Here is a 20,215-nt window from a genome sequence, read left to right as displayed (position 1 = left end):
CTGTTGAACCATTTAGCAGAGGCAAATTGGCTTGGTATCATTTACACTCCAGCAGCATTTCTTTTGAAGTTTTGCGCAAGTGCATAAAGCGTGCGTAAAGCTCAAATCCCCACACAGATGCGCTTCTTTTCATCCCCATCCAGCCCTGGTGCCATATCGGGGTCATAATGAGTAGACACACCCTCCACCCCCTCCTATCCCGCCTGTAATTGGCCAGCCTCTGACAGGATTACACGGGTTTCCTCAATTGAACGCCAGTCAAGGCAAACGCCCGGGACTGCTGTGCATTTGGGTACAAAATAAACAAGGAATATTGTTCATTTTTCGTTACATCGCTCCTGCGGTGAAGATACAGATGTCACCTATGTGTTGATGAGGCTGTTTCCTCTGTTCGTGCGTGATCATTGGATTAAATGTGTTATTTTCCACTGACGGTCCCACTGGAGTCCCCTGTGCCACTAATGACTAATGTGGTTTTTAAAGACACGGCTGCGCTTGACTGAAGATCCATTGCACACCTCATCATAATGATGGCAAAGATTATCTGGGACACTATTTTATTAATAAGTGGTAAGTATGTAAAAGTGATTTTAATTTTCTTTGTGAAATGCCAAGCCTACCTTTATGAAGGAACCTTATTTAGGATATATAGTTATGATTTAAGTGTGTAATATCTATCCTAGTTTTAATTTAATGTACAATTTTGAATTACCAAGTACTACTTTGAAGCAATTCCTTTGACCATGTACAAAATGTAATTGATTTATGTCCTATATGCAAAAAAAAGGCATATTTGTTTATCTCTTTTGTTTAGTTTCATAAGTCCTCCCAAAGCTTTTCCTGGACTGTATGCAGATTAATCTTAGTCTCTTTATGTAACCAAGTTCTCATCTAAATATTGTTTGATAAATCCTTGTGCGTCTGTTCCAAATACCGTCTTTCTCTGTCTCTGTTGTTTTGTTTCTCAAAAGCCACTGTATTTATTTATAGGACTTATATCCTCTCCTTTTAGCCATCCCTAGTTGCTCTCTCTATTGTTAGATAACCAAGCTTTCTCAATGATGGCATTAGAGCTGTTACCCCTCAGGATTCAACTGTAGGTTACCTGACACCCCCCTTTGTCCCATTAAACCACAATACAATAATGCCCTTTTTATATTTCTTAGGTACTTTTAGTATATCTTTGATACTCAATGGTGAGTTTACTGTTATCTTTCTATTACAGGCTATTGTCATATAGGTCAAATGTATAGTGTAACATTTCTTTGATTCTTCTCACAGGGTCCCTCTTTACATTTGGAGCTGGGCAGAACAATTCAACCCTTAGTGATGCCAACGTCTATTTTGAGAGTAATTCCACAGTTTTGCCATATTTTTCACCAAACGGCTCTAATGGCTCTTCACCAGCGAGTCCAACGACTATTGCAACTAGCACAACGGGCACCACTCCTATTAAAAGTAAGTACTATTTTTGCTTTCACTGTAGCCGCGATGTCTACACCATAGATTCCCCACTGAGCTTTCCCTTTTTGCCAACAATGTGTGCTTCATAGTGATAATAAATCCTTTTAACCATATTCTTTTAAATCTAAGAGCAAAAGAATAATAATTTTAACATATCCTGAAGGCAGCATAGGGTTTCATTTTTGTTTTTTTTTAATCCCACTTTCCAAATCACAGGGTAAGGATAGCTGGCTTGGTCGGTAGGGAGATGCCCGGGGACAAGAGGGAGCTTTGAGTGAGACTGAAAGAAGAAGACAATGCATATAGGCTTCCGTCCAAAAATCCATTTACTGTTGGAATGGAGTGTGACAAGACGACCATCACTTACCTAAATACCAGTGTGACATAAGCCAATATGGAGAACACTAGCTGCTGTTTAGAGACACTAATTTAGGAATGTGTCTTGACTGTATGCCTTAACGTCGCAGTCTGACAATGTTAATTTAATCAACAATGTTTATGCTGGTGAAAACTGAGATACCCCGACCACAATAAGCTAGAGTTTCTTTAAAAAAAAAAGTTCCCTGGAGGCATTTTTTTGGGTTCTCGTGATTCAGGTTAAAGGATTTGGATTTCAAAGTGGTACCAGGGGTTATTTTTGACATTTCAGGATAGATGGGTTTTAAACAGAGAATAAGAAATGCAACAAAAGACCATGCCAGAAAGCTATGGTATGTTAGGTTTAGGATTTAGTTTGTGCGTTTTGAACTGTTTATGCTAAGGCTATTCTTAGCATCATCATATTTACTATTTTAACTAAGTAATCTTTTCTGTTTACTGTAGTGTTATATTAGCCAAAATGAAGCAATGTTAAACAATTTACATCACAAATTTCTATGATTTTTGATTTTTATCATGATTCATGTGGCTTTTTAATGCTGTACCTTTGTTACTGTACTTCTTAATAAGAAGTACAGTAACAAAAGCCACCAAGTGTTCATACTTCACTTTGATTAAAAAAAACTATTACTCACTCTGGCTGACCAATTAATGGATTTCAGCTTCTTGTTTTATGCAACATTTTGAGGACATTTTCCCATTTAAAAAATATTACATTTGTTTTAAATTGTTTAGCACTATGGCAACAGCCCTAATTTTTATCTTTCTGAAATCCATGTGTTTGAGCAAAGGCAAGGCAGGTTTATTTGTATAGCACAATTCATATACAAGGTAATTCAAAGTGCTTTACAGAATAAGAAGGACATTAAAATTATGTCTGATTTACTATTAACTATAAACTAATGTGTGTACTCTTGTACCCAGAGTTTGTGGCAGCGGCAGTGCGGTCTCACTTTGATGACTGCCCAGACTCCCATCGTCACTTCTGTTTTCATGGAACATGTCAGTTTCTCATTATGGAGGAGACGCCTGCGTGTGTGTAAGCACCTACCTGTTATTACTATGAACAATACTGTGCTTAGTCATGGGTTTCTAAAATATGGTACTTGTCATTTCAAAGTCTTTGTTGTTAATTGCTCAGACCTTTGTTAAGTGTCAAACTTTAATTGATTTGAGATCCAATAATTTCAAATTGTCACTAAAGTAAAGTTTGAAGCTGAATTCAGATTTAGGGGGAAGAAGTTTTTACTATTATGTAAAGCTTGTTTTGTTTGTGTTCATGAAATTAAGCCATTTTTTTTGAAAATTAAGTAATTAACCTTTAGCTATCATTAGGAAAGTCAACTTGAATCATCTCAATTGGTTGTTTTACCATTTAAAAAGTTAAAAATTACAATATTGTTTATGTGCCAGGCCAAGTGATAGTAGTGACGACAACAGGAAAAATACATTTGCATATAAAGTTTTTGTAGTGAGGGTGTGATTTGGTTCATACTAAACTGTACATCACAGGTGTCATCAAGGTTTTGTGGGGATACGATGTGAGCATGCAGACCTGTTGGCGGTAGTAGCCACCAACCACAGTCAAAACACCTTTGCCACAGTATTAGTGTTCTGTGTCATCAGCTGCATCCTTTTAGCAGTGCTGGTTACTCTTCTACAGTAAGTAACAGGACTTCAGTATCATCGCCATTTATACATAGAGTATTGTTCAGTAAAGTTGTTTCTTGTTTAGCTGCTGGTGGAGACAGCTCTGCCGACGGAGGAGATATGCACATCACTATGCCTCTGAGAAGAACAGCCATGGAGTGTCCTACTGGCCATCAGAAAGTGGTATGAAAACTTGCATAATGAGTTTTACTATCTAATTTATATGGCATTTTAATTGCAGAAGATTTTATAGCTTAAAATATCTAGAAAAGCATACATTCTAACTATGAGCAGGCTCACCTTTTGATAAATCTGACCTGTAACTGACCTGACAAGCAAGAAGAGCCTGGTGACATAAAGACCAGCAAGTGGCGGACCACCACCTGAAATGTAACATAGTGCAACTTTAAACTGTGTTGCCTTTGTGGAATGGGTCCTGGCTTATTTTCGACATAACATGTAAAAGGCAGTCAACTTTGTCTATGTTGTACAAGGGTTTACTGGGATTCAGGTTCTGTACATTCTATACAAAAGGCTAGTCTGGTCAGAACCTCTTCCTCTTCAGGCCAAATTCAATCAGAGCCATGCAATCAGGTTCATTTCAGTGACACATGGGAAACTGTTGGTCCAGACTATGAGTACAAGTCTTTGGAGTAGTGTGTGAGCGTGACAAGCTCTCCCCATTCAGCTATAACCAGCAAATATTCAAATCTAAGTTAACTCATATGTATTTATTTCAGTGGTTTGAGAAAACGCTGCGAACATGTTTTGGTGGGTCTGAAGCTGGCTGCGTCTTGTGTTTGGCTTTTTTGTGCGCTGGACCTTCAAAACGTCTAACCTTCAAATGATCTTCACAAGCTCTGGTGAGGAATTCTTGCCGAAGAACACTGCAGGATTATTAAAGTTAAAATTCAGTAATTCCACTAGTGAAGAACTTCCGTGTCTACGCCGTCTGTGGAAATCTATAAAGCAATCAGCAGCCCTCCACTTCAATGATGGAGAAGCTCTGTTTGGTCCCAAGCCAAACTAAAGGAAGTCGTCATATCGGGAGCTTCTAATAACTTTTGGTAGAGGACGAACTGGGAACAGGCTTTATTCAGGTAAAAGGACTACCAGGTTTCACTGTCTTAAACTAAAAGCCTCCAATTCCTAATAAAGGTTTTTAAGGCAGCACGTTTTTCACAACTTGAGCACAGAATAATTTTTATTACAAGGTGAAGGGACATACCACTGGTTTAAAGATGTTTATGGTCTGATTTTTAAGGAACTCACTGAACTGCTTGTAATTTAGGAATTGACTTCTGGATGACATTGTAAGCGCATAAAAGATTCTGGACAAACAAGGATTCCCAGTGGTGAATTATAGAGTGCAAATACTCAAATTGTGTGGTTTAAAGTTGACAGTTGTTTTGATACTGAAGATTAATTCTATTTGGTCAGTTTTATTTTTTATTCCTGAGCTATACTTGAATATGCAAAGTTCTCTGGCATGCTATAACTACACTCACTTTGATTATGTTATGGTACATTTGTCTTAAACCACTGCACTGTTTAAATTTTACTCACATTTGCTTCTGGAGGTGCATCTACAGAGATGCCCAATTATCACTGTTTTAACCCTGAGCACTGAAAGGGTCACGTGGTGGAGCACATTCTATTTAAGCATGTTAGCACTTGCATTTAAGAAAGAAAAAAACATTGTACATTTGCACAATTAATTTTATGTCTAAACTATTAGAGCATTATAGCATTGCCCAATTTTAACAATAAATCTATTTAAACTGCATTTAAATAAATTGCTAAAAGGAATATAAAAATGACTGACAGATTAAATTTGAACATACTATGACTTTAGATGTGAGGCATTTATGAGCCCATATTTTTGTTTTGTTTACATGACCTTGTATTTGTGTTTATCTCTGTGGAGATGTCTTTTTTATTCATGTTTTATTTTTCTGATATGTTTTGTGTCTATATTCTTTTATTTTTCAGTATTGAATTAAATATGAACCAGCATGTCTGTATAGTATGATTTGATACATCATCCTCATGACACAACGCTACAGAAACTCATTGATCCACAGTTTCCTTTTTTCTTTTTAATCCTTAATTCTCTACTTCTGTCCTTTGTTGAATATTTCAATATAGAAAGTGGCCAACACAAAACTCAAGACCTTGGGCATATTATGACAAAGAGTGCGTTTCCTGAGTGCATTTATAGCTGAAGGAGAGGTTTTAATGCTTTCTGTGCGGTCACTCACTGGTCCCTCTCCTCTTTGAGCTCTGAATATAGTTTTATGTTATGAGAAACTGGAGTTTGATGTACATCTAGTCCTTTCACTCTTCATGTGAGGAGCAGCATTTTGTTTCACAATCCCATTATGTCTGCAATTGGATTTCTACACAGCCCTTTAGAGCCGTCTGGCTGAGCTTCTAAACCAGCTTTGATTTAAGCAGAAGATACACTTAAGCCCTTGACAAAAAATAAAATGTATGGAAGACCAATAAAAGTAAGCTATCAATGCAAACTGACCCTGGTTTGTGCAGATTTGTAAAGACTTATCATTACAAGAGGGGGCAGTGTTGTGAACCAAGTGATTTTAGTTTGCCATTTTGATTCCTCTTTTAACCAGTTAATGGTATGACTACGATCTGCTTTGGTCCAGATGGTTTAGAGCTGTCTTTAGGCAGGTATTAAGGTTAAGCGACTGTGGCCTGTGTTCACTCCTAAAGACACAAACCACTTTAAACTGGCTATGGACAATGGCTAAACTAATCCTATGAAAGGACCAGATAACTTTCAAGTTATTTTTGTTGCATTTCTTCTCACCAAGTGAAGATATTATACTATACCTGCATAATCTGAATTTAATTAAATTAATTAATTAAAAAGAAATAAAATAAGAAAGTGCTTCAGAAATATTAATATTTTATTAATTATTCTGGGTCACAATAAAAGAAGAATGAGAGAACTTCACATAGAGAACTCGTGTAACTGGGCGTGATTGCGGCAATGACAATAATCTTTTAATATTTATTCCCAGTGTCTAGATGGTAGAAATTTATTTTACAATAAATAACTTGAAATTCTCTGTTAAGGCAACCTGAAAGTGTCTGACTAGAATTCATCAAGATTTTATTAAACCCCTTGTTAGTCCATCTGCTCCTGAAGTCGTGATGGCAGCTCTTCTAAAGAGTTAAGACGGTGCTCTTTAGGGATGTCAGACTGATTATATTTGTTGTCTCTGTCTAAAAGAAAGCCATGGATGCCAATAGAGCGAGAGGCAAGGTAATCATTGATGTAGTGGTCTCCAACATGAGCCACTTGTGCTGAAGGGACCCCACACTTCTGCAGAGCCTGTTCAAAGATCAGGGAACTGGGTTTAGCTGCACCTGACTCCTCTGAGGTGATCAGAAAACTGAAGTGAGACAACAGATCACATGATTTCAGAATGGTTTCCAGACGCTTATCAAAGTTTGATACTACGCCCAGCTTCAGCCCAAGGGAAGAACAATCCTCCAGAACCTTTTTGGAATCATTAAATACCTATAACAAAACAAATTAATGCATTATTAGTTTTTCTTATACGTTTTAAACTGTATATTTTACTTAATTTACCTCCCAGTTCTGTGCATTGCTGAAGTTATGATAGAGATTGTGTGATAGAGTCTTGAGAAGGGCAGGATCTTGAACCCCACATAGAGAAAAAGTGTCTTGCACCACAGCGGTCCACCAGCTGTGTCCATTCAGACCTTGAGCGATGCCATAGTTTGGATATTTGTTTGAGTAAATTTTGTATGTCTGACGAAAAGCAGAGTTGACCTCCACAGGCTTGAAACTGAGACCCATTAGCTCAGCCTCTCTACAATACTGCTCTCCCACTGAAAAACGCACCTTTAGCAGAGTGTCCTTGACATCCCACAGCACCCATCTCAAAGCAGACTGCATCACGCCTGCAGGAAGATAAGGGGAGTTTACCAGATTAAGTCATTGACAGTTCAGTGTCTATGATTAACAGTGCATCACATAGGCCAAGGCCTACATTACACTTTAAAACTCAGCATGAAAAGGACAGAATGGGGATTTGATCCAAAACATAGGATTTACAAGTACATTACACTGTAGTTAAACTCAACAACAATCAAATCTAACTTGAGTATAAATGCATTTTTGTATACTCTGATTGAAGGTATAGGCCTAAGCTTAGGGGGTTTTATGGATCTATTAATGAAGGCTATAACCAATGAGGTATAGTTAATAAAGATCATCATTATAGCTCCTTCGCTCTAACCTCAGCCTAAATGTCTTAAAGTCCCATTCACACATTGTTCTATTCCTTTTATGTTTGTATACCCAAAGCCCAATATCAGAACAGTCAAGTATTTCAATGAAACATCAAACGATTATAACATTGACCACGATACAGACACGCAACTGAATGGTTTAGATGTCCAACAGTCTAGCAAAACTCACCCAAATTATGCTGTATATGACGCCAAATAGACCAGTCAAGAACACTTCCGAAACATTGCTCTTCTTCTACGACAAAAAGGAAGAAATACCTCTAGCAAAAAAAAAAAAAAAATCCACTTTGCTTTGTTATCTTTGATTTATATTAATTTAAGGTTCACTTTTAATGACGATATTTGCAAATCAGGTTCAATCGATTTTAAGGCATTATATATGCTGGTGATGCCCTACAAATATTGTGGAAAGTGCTTCTCACGCCACAGAGCCACTCCAGTAGAGGGCGGTACAGAAACACGCCGCGGCGCAGAGCAAGAACAAACAGAACAGCGCATGCGCCGGATACACGCAGCTAGCTAATGTTGATGATGGTTATATGTAGATTTAGTGTGAATTTTAAGCCCTTTTTTGAGATTATGTTAACATAATACGACCATGGCAGCCCGTCAGTTTCGGAGGTTACAGGGCTTGTTCTGTGTGTACAAACCCCCGGGTGTTCATTGGAAATTGGTCCGGGACACGGTAGAAACCAATCTTCTCAAAGGTCAGTACGTCTTGACATCCTCAAGTTTTTGTAGCACTACGTTTACTTATGATTGCTCGACTTATTCTTAGATTTAAACGCTTCAGCATCTCGTCGTGTACCGCGAGAGGTGCGCTATTTGTTGGCCCAAGACAGCACAGAACATGAAGATGCACCTAAGGCACTCACCCTGTCAGCTGCCAGTGTGCCAGCTCTGTCTGAGCATCCTCTAGGTATCAACTGACTTTTACACTGCCATTCTTGATGTTGCTTGCTACTTTCTACTACTGTTCATTAATGTTAAAGGTGCACTATGGTGCTTTTCTGGTGTTTACATCTCTGAGATGTTATTAATTAGCCTAGAATGATCCACAGTGTAGCATTTAACTCTGTATAGTGTTTATATTGTAGTGTTCTGGTGTAAGGAAACACCCTGAATTTCACCAGGTTGTTTAGTTTCCGAACACTGTAGGCCACAACCCACACCAAAACAAAAGCTGAAACAACAGCAGTCTCAACTCACTAGAGCCAGTCTCCAAAACAGACCAGTAACTGACAAATGGAACCTTCACATCAACGTGTCAGCATAGCAACCACATATAAACCACATACAAAATCAGTTACAAGAACAACAAGAGGTGTCAACTCTGAACTAAACACAAATACCAAATAACAGTCTATGTGCCATTCTGTGAAAATTGCAGAAAAGTGATGTCTATGGATACAAGCAGATAGCAGTAGACCTGAGTAGAATTTGCATAGTGCACCTTTCACTGTTTTGTCAAACATTCTCAGTTGAGTTATAGGAACCTTGGCATGACTAAACTGCACTAAACTAATTTTATTTTTTTTCAGTTACTGGACCTGATTTTCAACGCATTCGAGTTGGAGTGGGGCATCGATTGGATGCTTTTTCTTCTGGTGTTTTAGGTATAACTTTATTTTGGTATATATATGTGTATGTATGTATGTGTATATGTATGTATATAATAGAATCATAAACACTTTTGGATTTTCTTGTGTATTTTATAATAATTTGTGCCCTTTTGTCCCAGTTCTTGGTGTTGGAAATGCAAACAAAGCTTTGAATGACCTTTACAATTCTCGTGTCACAAGGGTGAGAAATGCAGTCATTTTTGTTTTAAAACATTATTAACATTATTATGCTATTATGTATATTTTTTTTCACCAGGACTATACAGTCGAGGGAGTATTTGGAAGTGCAACTGATGACTTTTCAAACCAAGGCCGAGTTATAGAAAGATCCACTTATAGTAATGTTATTTTTAGAAACCAATATCTATTTTATGATGATTGCAAAGTAATCAGTCTGACATTGTCTTACTAGATCACATCACAAAGGATAAACTTGAAAAAGTCTTGGCAATGCTGCAGGGAGCCAATCAAAAGACACTGTTAATGTAAGTAAGAGCATTTGTAATTGCAGTGAAATGATCCAAGCACTGCATTAGAATTAGATTTTATGTATTTTTTATTTATTTATAGGTATTCAAGGGTGGATATGCGCACACAAGAAGCATATGAAATGGCAGTTCAAGGTCTACTGGGACCAGAGGAAAAGTCAGTACCTATTCTTTTAGGCCTGCGCTGCATTCGCTTTGAGCCTCCCAACTTTACATTAGGTATGTAAATCAAAACTAACTTGTGCAGAAGTGCAGCTTAAGTATAACTTCCAAAATATTTAATTTTTTTTATTTTTAGATTTCAGTGTTTGAAATATTGTGATTCATTTTACCATTAAGATTTGTGAACTACTTGAACCTCATGCAAGACATTTTAGAGCATATTCTAGCACATTTCTGATACTGTCTAATTACCAAAATCGGGAAAGTAAAAAAAATGTCAATAGCCCAGCCCTATGATTTATGTATTCATTTCTGTCTATTGCAGAGGTTCAGGTTCTAAATGAAACACAGAAATATCTTCGTAAAGTGGTACATGAGATCGGACTGGAGTTACGCAGCACATCAGTTTGTAAAGGCATTCGACGAACCAGAGACGGCTGTTTCACTGTCCACCACGCTCTCACTCATAACCAGTGGACTGCAGCAGAGGTTATGAATGCCATCCAACAGTACCATGCCACAAAGAGGAGGAAAAGTGTTACCAGAGAACAAAACAAAAACTCTGAGTTGCATGTAGATGAAGGCGACACAAGTATCAATCAGAATACAACAGATAGAATAGATGCTGTCAATTAAATACACATGTATTTTTATTTTTTTAAATAAAAAAATAAAAGGTTTACATTTAGATTTTTTTATTTTCATTAACTGTAACCCATGACAATTACATCTAAAAGGTCTTTGCTTGTCCCTTCACCCATTGGTGGCCCGTGCCTCTGTGCTGTACAGGAGTGCTATATTGGACATCACAGTTTACTGCCAGGACCCCCTACACAACTATGCAATACAATGGCATAGACTATATAGAAACAGACCAGGGACCCCCCAATGCAAAATGTGATTGTCTCGTGTAATAGATTCAAAACATTGAAAAAATGTGTGTTTGATTTATTTTACTAAAACTTACTATTCAAATAATAGTAATAGCTGTTTATTTAAAAAAAAAAAAGCACAACCTCTACCTCAGCACCCTGTAACCTCTACACTGGGAACTGCTATAAACTGAATAGCTAGAATCAAATTCCAGCAATGTGTACCTTAAAGTCATTTTGTTGTCATTGCTGCTGAGGAGGAATTTGAGACAGCCTTTGTAAGGACACTGATTAAACTTGATTGCATACTTTATATACTTAAATTCAGCCATCTTGGTAACGGCTTAATAGATTATGTTGCACTGTAATCAACAATAAGCAGAGTTGGGCTACAGAATATTTACAAATGCAAAACATGAAGAAGTGGCACTGCCGGTGCAAAAGTAGAAATTACTTCCTCCCATACTCCCCACGTGTTTTGATTGCATATAAACTATTATAGTTATAGTATTTAAAGGCAAATTTACATAATTTAAAGCCATCCCTTAATCCAAAGTCACAACATTCAAGCAGCCTAAATATACAAAACCTTTTTTCCATGTTGCTTTACAGATACAATTATATAGTTAAATTCCTTCTCTACTTTAAAACAGTATATTGACTTTTTACTCATTTATTCACAATAGTAAGTTGCTACATTTAGCAACATCCCTTGTTTCTTGGTTCAGGTTTACGCAAGACCAGAGGCTCCTCCCGTCTGGCAGCCTTTTGACTCAACAGTCTGACAAGAAAACATACAAGGAACGTAAAAACATAATTATGGAAGATTACGTAAACTAACATTTAGAGCAAGTGTTACCTGGCAACTGTTTCCAGGGCTTCAATGACATTTTCACCTGTAGCAGCACTGCACTCAAGGAAGGCAAAGTCATTCTCCTGTTGATGTGGAAAATATGCCTTGAGACTCTTATGCATTGCATATATAAATTATTAGAAAGCTTTAAAAAATATTTTAAAGATATTTTTACCTGGGCAAGAAGTTCTCCTTCCACTGTTCTAACTTTTCTTTCTTTGCTGTCACTCTTATTCCCAAGTAGTAAAATAACTACATTCTCTCCAGCTCCTTCCTACAAAAACAGTCATAGAGCAAGATCAGTATGTTGAACATGCTTTAGTATACCATTATAATCAAAATAAAATCAGTTGTCAACCAAAACTATTCATGCATTTCAGCTTTCTGTTATGTGTAACATTTTGAGGATTTTTTTCCCATTCAAAAGATATCTTTTGTTTTACATTGTTAATTGCCCTAACAACACCCTTCATGATTTATCATTCTACAATCCATGCATAGGTAAAATAAAAACATGGGAGATGTTTTATGCACCTTACCTTGATACAGCTTGCCCAGTAACTCACAGCTGTGAACGTCTGAGCACAGGTAATGTCGTACATCAACAGAAAAGCTTGGGCTCGGTGGAAGATCTGTTTTGTCATACTGTGAAATCTTCAAATGTCAAAAAGAAATGATCAGGACATTACAAACTAACTGTGAAATGCACTATGGTTACATTTATTTGTACATGTGTCTTAATACCTCTTCCTTAAACAACCCTCTTGTTATTTGGAGTTGGGGCTAGTGCAAAAAGACATGGATGTTTGCATTGTGGCCCATTTTGATATATTTAAATTATCTGTATTATCTGTATTATCTATATTATATTTACATTTATTAAACTAAATATTATTATAATTAAATAAGTAAATACACATCTAATAGCAGTGTTCTGACAGCTAGCATAAAAGGCACTGCTATGATGTGTCAAACCTGTTCTGCAGCAGGTTTCAACTTGGCCAAAAGAGCACACCTCATGAACAGGGAGCTGCTGGTTGACTCATTTAAACTACTTACAAACTCCTACTGACACTCCACCTCATATGCTCAGAAGCACATATATTTCACAAATCTTTTCTGCAGGCCTGTACAGAGAGCAGGCTGTCTCTTTGAAAACCAGGAACAACTCAATCTGGGAACAAATTGTTTTGGACTCCACAACAACCAATTACTCTTGTCATGTATCCAACTGTGCACAGTGGAAAACTCTTAGAGACCAAAATAACATGTGCTTTTATAATGCTTTTGCTTTGGTACTATTTGGATGACAGATAAAATTGCATTTATAAAACAAAAAGATTATAAATTCTATGCTTTCCTGATGACTACATAATAATAAATACCTCTCCTGGCCGGCTGTATCCCATAGATGCAGCACAACAGTTTTCCCATCCACAACCACGGTCCACTTGTATGAATCCATTCCTGGAGTCAATAACAAAGGTATTATCATAAGTGAGAGAGAGATAAATATGAAAGCATTGGCATTAGTAGAAGTATTATTATTTTATAATACCTATAGAGGCAGGGACATCTGGAGAAAACCTTCCGCTCTGAGCCCTCTGCATAAATGAGGTCTTGCCTACACTGCTGTCTCCAATCATAACCACCTCATACTTACTGACGCTCAGATCGTAACCTGAAGAACATACAATACACAATGTCATACTTTATTGGCTGGAGAGGCACTGCTTAAGCACCAGAATCAAGTGCAGGTTAAGTATAACTTGTAAAACATTCAGTTTATTTAATTTTTTAGATTTCAGAGTTTGTGACAGTGATGCTAAGTAAAGCTCATGTGACTCATGGGAAGGTATAGAAATGATACTCATATGACACATTTCCACTAGTGCAATTCTTTGATTACTTTTACATATATACATTTAATTAATAATAAATACACAAAAACACATACATACAATTGATCATTTCATTATTCTTAAATCATTACACCAGCTTTGACACATGAATGGAGGAAAAAATAGCATTTAGGTCTTATTTACCTGCAGCAAGCCTGATATTACTCTGCTGGGCCCGGCGAACATTCATAGAAGGTTGAGATGCTTGTGGTATTTTCTGACTGTAGTGTAAAAAAACATATTGTTTGTTATGGAACATTGTTTGCATAGAACATAAAATCATGTTACAACATATTTGAAGTCTTGATCCACTATTTAAGAATCACTGCTTCCTATTAAGACTCACCCCACAGGCCTAGAGTCCCCTTTAATACTGAAAGCAGAGGCAGTGGAAAAGGTTTTGTTGTCTCTTTCATTAGCCTGTGAAGACAATAACAAAGATGGCAACATAAAAGTGAGCTAGACCTGTAATGTTTGTTTACAGTATCAACATGAATAAGCTTTCAATTAGGTCAATGGTATTTTCACAACATCCATGAAACTGCTGTTTAAAGCAACTATAGAACATTTCAGGCAAAACACTAGCATCTCCATGGAGACAAACAGGTGGTATAACTTCAACCTATAATAATATAAAATACAAAATATCAAATAAAGTCTTACCTCTATTTGGCCCAGCTGTGGCAACTCTGCTCTTGGTTGTTCCAGTGGATGTACTGGGCTCTCCTCACTCTCCTTTACATGCCTGATGCTCTGGTCTGTGTGGGGCTTTCTATGTGACCCCATTTTTCTCCTCCTCGCTACAGCAGCGTCTTCTGTCATCACATCAGGGTGGGAAGAGACCTCTAACTCTGACTCAGATGTCAGTTTCTCCTGGTTGCCTTGTTGACTGAGAGGGCTTTCCTCACCTGGTGGTGGTTGATGCACAGATGCTGCATGTATGTGTGAGCCACTGTGTTCTTTACGTTCAATGTTTTCATTTGAGATACTCACAACTGCCTCTTTTTCCATATTTATAGGAGTGACAGTTTCCTCTGGTGGACTTTCTTTTTTAGATGATAAATTCTTACGAGTGGATCCCATTTTTCTCCTTTTGCCCGGACTTGATGGTTGAATTTCCTCATTGGCAGTAGGTTGAAGATTTTGCATTGCTGCATCTTTATTTATGCCCTCTATCAATGCAGCTTTCTCTGTTTGCAAAGCCTCTTCCTTTTTATCTTCCTGTGCTACCATTTGCCTTTTTGCACCCTCTTCATTTTGCTGGTCATGTTTACCAGGGCTAAGAGTAGCAATGTTAACATCCTCTTCTTTGGCAGTTGCAATCATTTCCTTTTCATTTATAGCTGTTGTGATGTCAAAAATGGCTGCATTGTGTTCTGGGGATTTCTCTTCATCTTGTTGCTTCCTGTTGAGCTGTGACCTCCGAGTTGAGCCCATCTTTCTTCTTTTGGGTTCAGAAGTTGTCTTTAAAACCTCTATGTCTTGACCTTCTTGTTGATCTTTTGGTTTGTCTTCTGCAACTATTACAACTGACTGAATTGCATCTTCAATTTTTGCAGAGATCATTTCCTCTGATCCTCCCCTTGTGTTGCCCTGAATTATATTGGCATTGTGTGGTGAACCTGTTTCTGCTTTGGCATTCAGATCTATTATTGTAAAACTACTTTCTGCTGCTGGAACTCCCTTTTGTATTTCTTCCAAGAGTTTACTTTCTTGGCTATTTTTCTCCTTGTCTTGATTTGAGAATTCAGAGTAAACAGTCTGCTCTTGGTCAGATGGTGAAAACATTGTGTCTTCAGGTTTTGCATTGCTTTGATTTGTTAGTTCTGCCTTTACTTCTGATGCAAAATCAGGAATATTTAGCTCTTTTTGTGGTAAAATTTCTGTTGGTACAGGCTGCACAAACTCTGTGACCTTATCAATATCTTGGCTTTCATTGGATGGTTCATCATTTGCAGTAGTTAATTCTGGTTTTCTTGCTTTTATTCTTCGACTTGAACCCAGTTTTCTTCTCGGACCATGGAGTGGTGGGTCAGTATTAGGCGCATTAACCAATTGCACAGTTTCAGAGGGCTCTCCAGTACTTTCTCCCTGAACTGGATGCTCAGCTTGTAGCAAAGAAGAACTATCCAGTTCTTCATGAGCCTCATTATCTGATATATACGTTAACTGATGAACATTTATCGGCTCTTTTAATGCATAAATTTCAGTTTCTACTTCATTCTTTTCAGTATCTTGAGGTTCTTTGATTGATTCCTGTGTCAATGATGAACGCACCTCTAATACACTGTCTGTAATGTTGGATTGGATGTTTTCATTTTTAGATGCATTGTCCTCTACAATTTGTTCCTCCAAAGTCTCATCTTGAACTTTTATGGAGCCTTCTGCAGTCTGTCCAACAAGTATATCACCGTCTATAGTCATTTCTTGCCTCTGTGTCTCAATTACAGATTCTACTTGTGTTATTTCAATACTTTCATTTGGTGTAATATCAATTTTCTCTTGTTTTGATTCAGTATTATCTTGACTTTCAATAAGTTGTGTTACATCTTCCTCACCAACAGAAACAACTGGATGTCTAGAGGCCAGAGGTGCTTTTATGTTATCAGTGTGTGGAATTTGGACAGACTCTTTGTAAGAAATGTCCTCCTTTGGCAGGCCAACTATCATTTCTTTATTCTCCATTTGATCTTCAGAGACTTCAACAGGAACATTGTCATTACTGTTATTTAGTTCTTTTGGTTGATTCTCCCCATCATCTGCCATCAAAACAAAATAATTTCCCTCAGCATATTGTTTTAGTTTATTATCCACACTTTGTCCTTTTGAAACATTTAGGCTGGATGGTTCTTTTTGCAGATCTTCAGCTGTCTCCGAGGATTCATCATAAACTAGTTTTGATAAATCTTTGTCCACTTCATGGTCTTCATTGACCATGACACTTATTTGGCCCTGCTCCTGAAGTGTAGGCTCAATTTGAATTTCTTCAGTAAATATAACAGGTGTAATACTTTCCACAGGTTTCTCATCTGTCTTTGTCTCATCATTAACTTGCCTCCTCCCCCTCATTCTCCGACTAGAGCCTAGTTTCTTCCTATTCCCAATGAGCTGTGACTCCGCAGTGGTTTCATTTTTTATATTAGCACAAACTTCAGAGTGGGGAGAGGTGAGAGGGGCATCTGTGTCTGTCTTTTGGATTCGGGGCTCTTGGGATTCGGAAGTTTTGTCATTTTGCAGATAAACTAACTGTTCACCAGCAACTAACTGTTTATCTTCTTCTTTAGGATCAGTGCTTAGTTGAAAACTTATCAGTGGTTCTGGTTGTTGCTCTAAAATGGCATTATCAACTCCCTCAGACTCATCCTCTGCACTGTGTGTTTCACTAAAAAGCAGTTTGTCTGTACTTTCCCCTAGCTCTGCTAAACCTGCAGAGTTGTTATCAACATCTTTATCTGTTGTATTCTCGGGATGAGCAGTGACATTTTGTACATTAATTTTTTTGCTTTCATTTACGTACAGTAGCTCTGTAGTTGCATGTATTCCAGGTTGTTCACAAATAGGTTCAGAAACGGCGTCATCTTTTGAAAGTAATAACATGTCAGATTCTTCAGGACACATTTCTTTTGACAATAAACTTTTGCTGCTTTCAATCGTCTCCTCTTTGAAGCTTTTCTCATCAATTTCTTTTTTTCCTTCATCCGAGTCAAAGAATCCAAAGATGACATTTTCATTTGGATAAGTATTGCTTTTTGTTGACTCTTGAACCACCGTGGCTATACTTTCTGTTTTTAAAAATCCCTCTGTTTTAATATCATCATCCTCACCAGAAATATTATCTTGGCTGGTGTTTGAAGGTGCAATTATGTCATCGCTATGTACGATTTCAGATTGACTATCACTGAGTTTTACATCTTCCTCTTTACTCTTGTAAATTTGATCTGGAATAGTGCATACTCCATCTGTAGAAGTATTACCTAATTGTTGCTCTATTAGATCTACACTTTTGTAATCTGAAAAGGCATCTTTAATATTTGTTGGGTCCTCAGCGCTGTCATCTCTGTCTTCATCAGTGACACGCCCAGATGAGGATGTTACTTGATCCACCTCTTCAGTTTGTGCTACATATATCTCATTTTTATCCTCTGCATCAGAACTAGCAGAAACATTTAGTAAATCAGAATTGTCATTTTGATCAATATGCAGGAGCTCTTCTGTTGATGACCGCATTCCCATTTGTGCTCCAAACATGGGATCACCAAGTTGAATTGTTTCATCTTCCGTTATAAATTCTGCAATAAAAGACTTTTCCCTATCCAATTCAGAAGGTATTTCACTTGACAAACTGCTGCTAATTAAGGTCTTGTCTTTAATTTCTTGATCAGCTGGTTCTTTTTTTTCTGCTTCCTCTGATGTAAAAAAGTCACTATGAAAAGGGACATTGTTTTCTTTTGAATAGGTGTCACCTTTTCCTGTGATTCCTGATGTTACCAAATCCTCAATTGTAATGTTTTCAGTGGGCTCATCGGTTTCTTCGAATACTTCCTGTGTAGAGCTGTCAACGGTTTCTATTATTTTTGCTGCTTCAACATCTTGTACGCTGACAGTAATATCTGGATTTGGGGTAGACTGAGGTGCAACTGAGTCATCTGTGGGAGGGATTTCTACAAATGACAGTTTAGAAAGAGCTTGTGGGACAACAACCTTTTCTTCATCATTTGGTTTTGTCTCTTTAACTTCCTGGTCTTTAAAATCAACTAACAACTCTTCAGCTTTAGATTCCTCAATATCTTTGACCTTTTGTGATGCATGCATTTCTGGTTGATCCTCCCCTCTGTAGGCATCGTCCGGTGGAGTATCTACAGTAACTTCCAGAGTATTTTGCACAACTGTAATATCATCTGTTTCCAAAGCATTAGCTATATTATTTTCCACAGCCACCTCATGACCTTGATCTTGTAACTCTTTTAGATTGACTTCCTTTCTCCGTCGACTTGAGCCAAGTTTTCGTATTTTTGCAGTTGGCAGAGAGCTCTCGTCACTCTGCTGACAAACTGGTTTTTCAATATGCCCTGCCTCTTCCCCTGCATTCAGTTTATTATTATGGTCATGTGAAGCAGTGATGTTGATGTCTTCTTGCTCTATTAATCTGACAGGGTATGTGCTCTCTCCAGTCACACCTGCGGGCAGAGTGGCTTCAAGTATGTCTGGCATTTGTTGTGCAAGGTCCATTTCAGTTAACACACCCTCTTGAGTACTGCCAATTTTAGGTACGTATTTTTTATTTTGGTCATCATTCAAAGGCAAATCTGATCTGGTTTCCACATCAGTGTCCAGGATATCACTAGTTTGTGGCACAGATGAGATGGCTGCTGATGTACCAGCAAATGAAGACTCATCAGCTGCCCCATTCCCTTCAGTAGAATTTCTTTCAAGTGTTTCATCAGTGCTTGCATTTTTAATACCTAAAGAGTCCAGAGCCTGTGAATGCGTAGTAGTGTCATCCACTTCCTCTAATGGTTCGTGGCTTGATTCAGTAATAACATCCGTTTCCTTAAACTGCAGTTTCCCTTTATTTCCACGTTGAGAGCTCAACTTTTTCTTTCTCGCAGGTGGATCTGATTGTGTACTGTCAGAACTTAAATCAACAACTGCATCTGCCCTTTGTCTACCTTCTGGTAAAGGTGGACTCACTGCAGCGTCACTGGTCTCTGGAGATTCTTGTGCGTTTGGATTTAGAGAGCGCCTTTGGGAGCCCATACGTTTTTTCTTTGAAGTTGACATGACTTCAGTGTTCTCCCCTAGGGCAAAATACATTTAGCCATGCATTGTTAGTAAGTTTACATTCAGTTATGCAACAGCAGCTTATGGGGTTAACTATTTAATGTCTTGACAGTTGCAAAAACTAAGAGCATTGTTTTTCTGCTGAACAAAAAACTGGTTTAAATATGTGTGTGTCCATTTGATAAAGAAAAGCTCAATCAATTCACTGCATTTATCAATACCTGCATATTGTTTTATAGTGATCCCTCTCATTATATTATTATAGAAAATATCATTTCATATTGTAATTAAAAAGTACCACTTTGGACCTGCAATTTCTCATAGGCTACAAGATTATAAAACTATTGCCAAAGTAGGGCTCTTTGGTGCGGTAGTGTAGCAGGTTAACGCTTGAACTTGTTTACACTTTTACATGGTAGGACTCAGTTTTTAAAGCGTAAAAGTGTTGCTCTAACAAACATTAAAGTTGTACTTTTAACACAGCAGACCAACACACTTGCCCCTACAGCATACATTGTCAGTTGTATTTCCAGAGTACATAATGTTCACTTACCCCTCTGTTCTGCTGGGCTGCCGTCTCCCGCGTGAGAATTTCGTAGTGTCACTTTAAACTGACTCCTCAACTCGTGAGACTGAAGTGAAGTTTCTGCAACGCCACTCGCAGCTTCCTGTTTGAGTTACGCTTCCAGTTCTGTCTGTATAGGCACCACACTTCCTCTAAATCACACACACGTTATAC

The 20,215-nt window shown here is 37.7% G+C and overlaps 4 protein-coding genes across 5 annotated transcripts; 2 read left to right on the top strand and 2 right to left on the bottom strand.

Annotated features, from left to right (window-relative positions):
- The first annotated feature begins 225 nt into the window (after positions 1 to 225).
- tgfa (transforming growth factor, alpha) lies at positions 226 to 5,506 on the top strand. The gene is made up of 6 exons (XM_055221834.1): positions 226 to 570; positions 1,282 to 1,458; positions 2,767 to 2,881; positions 3,355 to 3,504; positions 3,578 to 3,675; positions 4,233 to 5,506. The coding sequence occupies exons 1-6, from the start codon at positions 528 to 530 to the stop codon at positions 4,238 to 4,240; spliced, it is 591 nt and encodes a 196-aa protein (XP_055077809.1). The 5' UTR covers positions 226 to 527; the 3' UTR covers positions 4,241 to 5,506.
- A 929-nt stretch (positions 5,507 to 6,435) lies between these two features.
- hdhd3 (haloacid dehalogenase-like hydrolase domain containing 3) lies at positions 6,436 to 8,198 on the bottom strand. The gene is made up of 3 exons (XM_033966213.2): positions 7,967 to 8,198; positions 7,112 to 7,446; positions 6,436 to 7,039 (listed from the first exon to the last, which is right to left on the bottom strand). The coding sequence occupies exons 2-3, from the start codon at positions 7,439 to 7,441 to the stop codon at positions 6,644 to 6,646; spliced, it is 726 nt and encodes a 241-aa protein (XP_033822104.1). The 5' UTR covers positions 7,442 to 7,446; positions 7,967 to 8,198; the 3' UTR covers positions 6,436 to 6,643.
- A 71-nt stretch (positions 8,199 to 8,269) lies between these two features.
- On the top strand, positions 8,270 to 10,705 carry trub2 (TruB pseudouridine (psi) synthase family member 2). The gene is made up of 8 exons (XM_033967275.2): positions 8,270 to 8,504; positions 8,576 to 8,716; positions 9,339 to 9,413; positions 9,539 to 9,600; positions 9,676 to 9,757; positions 9,832 to 9,904; positions 9,990 to 10,126; positions 10,395 to 10,705. The coding sequence occupies exons 1-8, from the start codon at positions 8,396 to 8,398 to the stop codon at positions 10,703 to 10,705; spliced, it is 990 nt and encodes a 329-aa protein (XP_033823166.1). The 5' UTR covers positions 8,270 to 8,395.
- Positions 10,706 to 11,407: 702 nt separating this feature from the next.
- Positions 11,408 to 20,167, bottom strand: rab44 (RAB44, member RAS oncogene family). 2 transcript variants are annotated; one of them, XM_033966212.2, is made up of 10 exons: positions 20,030 to 20,167; positions 14,359 to 19,493; positions 14,042 to 14,115; positions 13,840 to 13,916; positions 13,353 to 13,475; positions 13,180 to 13,261; positions 12,334 to 12,448; positions 11,970 to 12,068; positions 11,801 to 11,877; positions 11,408 to 11,722 (listed from the first exon to the last, which is right to left on the bottom strand). In XM_033966212.2, exons 2-10 carry the CDS (start codon positions 19,474 to 19,476, stop codon positions 11,641 to 11,643), a joined length of 5,847 nt encoding a protein of 1,948 aa, XP_033822103.1. In that variant the 5' UTR covers positions 19,477 to 19,493; positions 20,030 to 20,167; the 3' UTR covers positions 11,408 to 11,640. The 2 variants fall into 2 exon arrangements, with proteins under 2 accessions (XP_033822103.1, XP_033822102.1); XM_033966211.2 differs by lacking the exon at positions 20,030 to 20,167 and having other exon boundaries at positions 14,359 to 19,574.
- Between the last annotated feature and the right edge of the window lie 48 nt (positions 20,168 to 20,215).

The sequence above is a fragment of the Periophthalmus magnuspinnatus genome, chromosome 5 (genome assembly GCF_009829125.3).
Source record: "Periophthalmus magnuspinnatus isolate fPerMag1 chromosome 5, fPerMag1.2.pri, whole genome shotgun sequence".
In the NCBI taxonomy this organism is placed as follows: domain Eukaryota; kingdom Metazoa; phylum Chordata; class Actinopteri; order Gobiiformes; family Gobiidae; genus Periophthalmus; species Periophthalmus magnuspinnatus.
The sequence above is the reverse complement of the archived record's forward strand: the minus strand, read 5'-3'. Positions and strand labels throughout refer to the sequence as shown.